Below are 8,148 nucleotides of genomic sequence, written 5' to 3' on the forward strand. Positions count from 1 at the left end.
TTTTCAACAATTGCACTTTACCGAAAGGATGCTTAAAAATCTTATTAAAAGAAGTTTAGAGGCCGTAGACTTCTAAAATAAAAGTAAATAATATTATGATATTTTGTAATGATAAATTATTAATAATTAAGAATTATAATACTTATATTCAACCGATTAAACATATCAACCCTTTGCTTGCACTCGAAGCTATTTCAACTCCAAAACGAAACATTTCTTCCGACCTAGGATATTTCCCTTCAATATATATATTTTTCATGTTATACGTATGAAAATGGTGGAATTTACTCGTACAATACCGAAATGTTTAGTAATTTATTAAATACAAAAAAATTTAATATTGTAAAAATATTTTGAATAGTGATACAGCAACGTTTAGTGGCGCCTTACATTCGAGTGCTAAGGGTTTAGAAAGAAAATAAATGTCTGCTTCACTCCAGTTTGTTGCAATTCAGGTTTGCATAAAGATCCGCGGTCTAATTGTAACTCATAAAATACTCGTCGGTAGCGTGTTAATTTATAAAATTCGTGAACCGGTTTTTATTAACCCCTATAACCTACGCAACTGCTGCGAATGTGGTAGAATTAGGAGAAAGTAGTATGAGTCGATTAAGGGAAGCCTCGTTGTTGGCTCGGACATATTAAGGCGCAACGGTTGTGGACGTTTCAATTTTTAGAACTGTCCAATAGGAACAGCCGTAACGCAGGACGCGTGCAGATCACACAATACTGATGCCAGCTGGAATTTCCCCAGTGTGTCACGATACCCTTTGTTGACCGCAGGAACCAAATCTCTCTTTATGGGTTTGCTGCGTTTACCTCGCTGTCTCGTTACCTGTAGGTACAACGTACTCCCGAACAAATACGACACGTTATAGACAGACGCGTGGTGCGACGACCGTGTAAAATTACCCTGTGAATAGCGGCGCTAATCACGCGAGGCTTAATAAGATCTCGTGCGCCGTCTGGTCGGCGTCGAAACCTGTCCACGTAACGCTCTTTAGCAACGCTGGTTTTTAAAGGAAACATTTTCAAATGGAAATAGAAAGCGAGAGTTAAAAATGTAAATTGAAATGAAAATTTAAATACGCTTCGCTAGCCTCGAGATCAAAGTACTTTTACACGTGCAGAGAAGAAGAATGTTACATGTCGGAGAATGCGTAGAGTTAACTCCTTAATATTTGATTTTGCTAGCACACTTCAAAGGAATTGAAATATTTGGAGATACCCAAACTGATGGTTTTTCCATATGAGAAGGCTGATAAACGAGACGAATACAAACATTATAACAGTTTAGACGATGGGGATAGAATTTGGACAGTTACGGTAGAGACCTCGGCGACAGTTACGGAGAGAAAACTGCACAAGAGCAAGTCCTCTACTTTTACACGTGTAGAAGAAAAGAAAATTGCATGTCGGAGAATGTATTGAGTTTACTCCTTAATGCTATTCTATTTTTCTTTATTAGCCCTTTTTCGAAAAAGACACACACTTCAAAGAAATTGGAATATTTGGAGATACCCAAGCTGATGGTTTTTCGGAAAAAAGAATAAAATATTGGAACAGTCTAAACCAGTGGTGGGGATATAATTTGGACAGTTACGGTAGAGATCTCGGCGACAGTTACGGAGAGAACAGTGCACTAGAGATGTAAACCCACGAGGGACGAGGGGTGAGGGTTAATTATGAATAAATGTTTCGCGTAATGTCTAGCATCGTTGCCATAAGAGCGTGCCGATCCAGCGATCATTTCGCAGAGATTTCGCAAATGAAGTGGAAAATGTCGAGGATCGTATCTTCCTCGGGAGCTCGTGAATTCCTGCAATTCTTTCGGTCAGGGTTAGGGAATAGTTGGAGGCAGGTGGGGGTTGGGTTTGGGGGGTGGTAGCGTTATCGGAAACCGAGCAAAATTATTTGCCAGGAAAGTCTGCAGGCAGATGTAGCGAAAGTTAGGCGAGGAACCGTTTCTATCCCCATTTCTGAGGACGACTCGTATCTCCGGGGGATCATAATTCCCACGATATCTGGGATCGTTGTCGCTCGGCCTGGGCGCGCACACACACACGCATACAACCCACGCAGTTCGTACACAGGCACGTTACGAACTTACTTCCCGAGTACTTGAAACGTTATCGTAGGGACTCGGGGAGGCCTCTTCGTTTTCCACGATGTGACTTCCGGGACAAAGCTCTCGTGCACGCACAACTCATCTGCGGCACCCTACGCGCAGGAATTATTCGGTTAGGGGATTCTAATTGCGGTCGCCGAAAGAATGATGGCTCCGTGATCCGTGGAATGCTATCGCACCCCTGTGGCCGACCAAGTAGCATCCAGGGGGATGATTCTTGCACCGTTCTAATGCCTAAATTCGTCGGGACCAGGCTTGGAGAAATGATCGTTGAGATACAGTCTTTTCTCGATATATGTCGCAATTACCTGGCTGATAAAAGTCCCGTGAGGGGCCGCGAAACTCGAGAGTCCTCGGACGCCGAGGAGTGTAAACGTAATTCGACCTGCACGATATATGTCGCTGGCAAGACCAGCATTGTTGACATATATCGAGAAAACACTGTATTGTTTGGCTACATCGGATCTGGGCAAATATGATTTGAAAAGAAAACAAGAAATAACTAGTTCAAATAATTTATTTCGTATAGTAATGAGGATGATGGAATCCATAAGCTGTCGTAGACATTTCGAAATATTTGCAGAGATTTGTATGCGTTAAACCGCGTTCAGTGGCTATTAATATTAAGCGTTAATAGCGTGATTAAAATTTTACGAGCCAGTAGCTTGCAGCTCGCCTAAACACTGGATTTTTATAGCGGAGGATCACTATAGTATGCCTCGCCTCCGTTCATTTTACCTATTAAATCTTCCGGCTTTTGAAGAACGTATTCCCCCATAGGGATCCCCTCGAGAGCATTCATGGTGGATGTAATGAGTTATTTGAGACATGCTCGAGTGGCTTCGAAGGTGATACCCTTAAGGATGTGTATGTATTATTCGCTACTCGTTACAGAGCCATAACTTCCATCCTCTCGTCGTATCCGGAGCATGCTGGTCTTAGAAAAGTTTCATCCCTGGTCCCTTGGCTATTAACATTAAAATATATTACGGCCCTCGCTCTTGCAAAGTATTCTCCCCGTGTAATTAAGCGTTAATGAATTAATTCATTACAAAGGAACCCTTCGTTTCAGAAAAATTCGCTGCCGCTCTAATGAATAATACTTCTATATTATCACTGATTGCAATAAACAGTCTTTTCGTAATAATAAAATTGCTTAGGAAGAAACAACAACATTTTGAGTACCTGGGTAAAATTACCCCGTGATATCGAGCACCGTCGAACTTTATTTCCCCGCATTATCTGAAGCTTGCTCGTCTTTCTCGGCCGTGTTCCATTGTTCTGCCGTTTGTTGTGCACGGAACAATAAATTAATTTCGTGGACACCGGTGTCCATCCGACACTCTGCGAGCCATCGCGTAATCGGAGCGGAGTCGAGCGCGTCGCGACGTCGACGTCGACGTCGACGGAAGGGACGACGAACGCGCTTAAAATTGATGGTTAATTCAAAACCACCGCAGGGCTGCGACTGAATTTGACCGAGGCAAATAACAGGGGGACCAGGTTGATTCGCGGCCTGCAGCTGTAAACACGAATAATGGAGAATACCGATTGGTAAATTGTGTGTTCCGGGTCGTCGGGGCTGGTTGCGAGCGCGAGCACGGCCAGGAGCAACCCCCCGGCCCCCGCAACCCCCGTCTGCCAACGCTCTTCGTGTTTTCCTGCGCCCTCATGCTCTCTGTTGCTTCTCTGTCACCGATGCACCGTGTTTCGAGCTGGCTGGACATAGCCCAAATTTTTTGGGGGGCACGGCAAGCCTCTGGATCTTCCTGCTCGAATTTTCAAAAAATGAGTGGGTGTAATTTCGAACAACAACAAGACTGCGAAAATTTAACATTAGGTCGTGTCCCGTAAGTTCGTGCCGTTTACTCTCTTGTACCATTTAAATTCTGAAAATAAAATATGTAATCACTCTTTCATTCCACAACCTCTTCCGAGCTTTTTGGCAAAGACATAGCGCCACTATAAAATTTCGGTTTTTCAGTGGTGAATAATATAAACATATCCACGGCACGAACTTATGGGACGACCTAACACGTATCCAACAGCTGAATAAAACCACCGGACAGAAATAAATTGCCATTCGGTTCTTCTAAAAGTCTCTCCTATATAGTTTAAACTAAATATATTGTTAAAAGTTTCAAGAACATTTTTTGTTCTGAAGTAAGCTAAACACCTGTTTACCGTTTCATTGGTTCCAACGGGGTGCCCCCAGTGGTGGGGATAGGATATTGACAGTTACGGTGGAGACCTTGGCGACAGTTACGGAGGCGATACTGTACTTGCTGACACCGATTCGTTCCACCGCGGTGAAGATTTACAATATGGCATCGAAGGTGCAAAATGGCGAGTTTCGAATGAATGACCGATTGCCAAAGAGGATCCGTTGTTTTCTGTCTGTTGCGTCTGTAGCCGAGACGTCCTCTCATCGATATGGAAAAGGTTGTTTCCGGGTGACCGATAAGCGACCCGTTAAAAGCACACCCCGAGATATTTATAAAGTATCCCGCGGCATCTTTTTCCGCTCGTCGCGGGTATCGAGTGGTCGATCGATCCCCGTGTTTCATGAATTATTTAACAGTCCCTGCAACCTGCAACGCACGCCCGGGCAACGTTGTTAACTGCGCCGCGGCAAAAAAAAAAAAAGCTGAGAGCGATGCGCCTCCTACGATCATCATCGCTCTGCGCCACAGCCGAGCGTTAACTGTACCTTCCCCGTCGAATCGCATAAAAGGATCGTTCATTTTTAGCAATTTGTTGCCGGTGAACTGGAGCTCAGCTTCTTGGCCAACCGCGTCATAACTAAAGGGAAAAGTCTAATGATACCTGCAACATCAGTGTCAACAAAGAAAATGGAAAATATTTTGTTGGGGGTGAATACTCACTGTGCAATAAATCCCCAAAATTTCTGCAATTTATAGAAGGGTATCCAACTAGTTCCAACTCAATTAGATTTAACCCAACATTTTGCGACTCCATAGATTGCAATAAAAATTATCAAATTCGGTAGAAAAATTGCGTCATCTATATATGACCATCGAGGCAGTGAAAATGTTAATAATTCCTTTAAATAATAATTTTATAGAAGGGTATCCAACTAGTTCCAACTTAATTAGATTTAACCCAACATTTTGTGACTCCATAGATTGCAATAAAAATTATCAAATTCGGTAGAAAAATTGCGTCATCTATGTATGACCATCGAGGCAGTAAAAATGTTAATAATTCCTTTAAATAATAATTGTATAGAAGGGTATCCAACTAGTTCCAACTCGATTACACTTAACCCAACATTTTGCGACTCCATAGATTGCAATAAAAATTATCAAATTCGGTAGAAAAATTGCGTCATCTATGTATGATCATCGAGGCAGTAAAAATGTTAATAATTACTTTAAATAATAATTTTTCCGAATTATTTTAATTTCGCTGAATTTCCTGGAGGCTGTAGTTTGGCAATATTGACTTGGGAAAAAACGTGTAAACTGTTAGCCCAACGAAATGTTCTAACTCTGAAATGATTTTCTGTTACAGATACCGTGAGAATGCGCGAAGACTGTCGAAAGCGTTCAGAGATCGACCAGCGACGCCATTGCAAACGGCAGTTTGGTGGACAGAGTACATTGGCCGGGGCAATGGCTTGCCCTACGTGAAGAGCGAAGCTTCGAGCTTGCCGTGGTACGTTCGCAATCTCGTCGACGTCATGGCTGCATTCGCAGCTATGGGGTTGGTCACCCTCTACGCCATCTACTGGGTATCGAAACGTCTCCTGTGCGGCCGGAAGAAGACGAAGGCCGATGCGAATCACTATGCAAACTCGAAGAAGAAAAATTGACGACCGTGCAGTTTAAACGAAACAAAAATATTTATAAAGCATACACATACATATAACATATTTATCGTTACAAAGTTCAAATTCAAAACTCACTTTCATATCGAATTGTCTTGTTGTTCCATTTCACGGATACTACATTACTGTCGCGGGCACCGATTGCTCCAAGGGTTGCTGATCTTGCCCCGCTCAGAGCAACAAAGCCACGCCTACTTAGAGTAAGCTGTACAGTAAAAGCGAGATAAATAATTTTCTATTGACAATGAATCGTTAAGACCAAAGTTCCTATACTAATGATTACGGTGTCTGTTCAGCTCAGACTTTGGAGTAATACAAAAGGCAGTTGCGGGCATAGGTAGCTCCTTGGGGCATTGGCCTTGCTCTGTTAGGAGCAACGAAACCACGCCTACTCGGTACGATTTGTAAGGAAAGAGCAAAATAAATAGTTTTCTATTGATACCGAATTTCTACGATCAAATAAATACAAAACAAAAATATAATAAAACACTATTATAATAATAATAATTGTTGTTACAGGCATGCGAATATATTCGACATGGACATACTGTGTTACATTATTTAATTCTTTACAGCGATGACGACTGTATATACGTCGTAGCCACTTAAGAGGTTAAGGGCACAGTTCAAAAAGTTTCGCCTGCAACCATCCCCGGGCTCCCATAGCAATCGATGTTTCCTCCGGTCGGATTTCGAGGAACTTCCTACAATGGCCAATCTAGAGTAGTTTTTATTCGTCGTGAAGAGACTCGACTTCGGATCGAGAGACTGGGGGAGGAGGGTGGGGTGGGGCTCGATAAATTAAATCATCAGCGTCTAATCCTGATTACAGAACTCGAGACGACGGAAGTCGGGGCAATTTTCGCGGATGCTCGTTCGCATTTGCCTGTCGGCTGCTCCGTCGAAAGAAGCCGAACTGTCTCCCTCTCTCTCTCTCGCTCCTCGAGGAACGCGAGTTGGCGAGACGAGGGCGACGAAAGACAGACAACGGAAAAAAGGAAGAGTTGCAGGGTGGTGGAAGGGGTGAGAGTAAGGAAACGGAGGGGGTCGGAGGGAGGGGAGACCAGCTTTGCGGGCATTACCCGGTATTTCCCAGGTGGCCGAGTCACCGACTGTGTCAACTGGCTTCTGCTCGTAACAACGGCGAAGAGAACAACGGGAACGTCGAGGAGGGGCTTTAGGTGCGACGAGGTGGTTGCGTCGCGTCGGTTGTAGCTGGGCGTCGCGACGCGTCGCGGATGGAGGTAACGGTTCCGAGGAGCCGACGGTGTACTCGAATGCACTCGAAGACGAGCAAGGGACTCTTAAAGAAGAAGAAGGACATGCCAGACGTCTGCGAAGACGACGACGACGACGACGACGCTACCGTCGACGACAACAAAGACGGATCGCGTCTACCGTCGGCAGATTAAACGCGGGAGGACGGTCCCCGTCAGCTCCGCCTCCTGGCGTCAGCCTCTTCCGACGACGCAAATTTTCCCATCCGTGCCCAAACAGCGCGAGAACCCGGGACCATCTATTAAACACACGGGAAAATCCCGACTCGAGATAACCGTCACGCGGACGCCATTGTCGTCTGAGAGCACCGCTATCCGAGCGATCGTTCCTTGTCGAGCTGTCTTCAACGATCGCTGTGATCGCCTACTCATCGGGCTCGATGATCGAGCACACTTGCCCAGGAATTGCTGGGAGAAGCGCGTGAAAGACCTTTTGTAACTCTGATTTCTCTGTATATGTCGCCAAGGCCTGGATGATAAACGTCCCGGAATTATCCCCATTACCACAGGGAATATAGCGAGAATAAGTATTCCGAGAAACCAAAAAAAAAAAAAACGAGAAAGTTCAAGCTTTGATTTAAAGCTCTAAGCTCGATTTCACAGTTACGGTGGAGGCCTTTGCGACAGTTATCGAGATAATACTGTAATGGGGCAGAATGGTGAGCTCCAACAGCAAAAGCAGAGACTTTGGGCTTTAGAGATGGAAAAAGTAGAGACTTTGGGCTTTAGAGATTGCAGAAGTAGAGACTTTGGGCTTTAGAGATAGCAAAACTGGACTTTGGGCTTTAGAGATAGCAAAACTAGAGATTTTGGGCTTTAAAGATAGCAAAAGTAGACTTTGGGCTCTAGAGATAGCAAAACTAGAGATTTTGGACTTTAAAGATAGCAAAAGT

General features: G+C 44.1%; 1 protein-coding gene across 5 annotated transcripts in view; it reads left to right on the plus strand.

The window, feature by feature from the left end:
- LOC143360495 (UDP-glycosyltransferase UGT5-like) overlaps nucleotides 1-6,419 on the plus strand; it is a 50,420-nt gene extending 44,001 nt beyond the window's left edge. For all 5 annotated transcript variants that reach the window (XM_076799420.1, XM_076799421.1, XM_076799423.1 and 2 more), the window contains exon 3: nucleotides 5,663-6,419. In XM_076799420.1, the coding sequence (XP_076655535.1) occupies nucleotides 5,663-5,963 (301 nt within the window). In that variant the 3' untranslated portion in view covers nucleotides 5,964-6,419. The remainder of the gene's footprint in view (nucleotides 1-5,662) is intronic.
- Nucleotides 6,420-8,148: the final 1,729 nt, after the last annotated feature.

The sequence above is a fragment of the Halictus rubicundus genome, chromosome 13 (assembly GCF_050948215.1).
Source record: "Halictus rubicundus isolate RS-2024b chromosome 13, iyHalRubi1_principal, whole genome shotgun sequence".
NCBI lineage: Eukaryota > Metazoa > Arthropoda > Insecta > Hymenoptera > Halictidae > Halictus > Halictus rubicundus.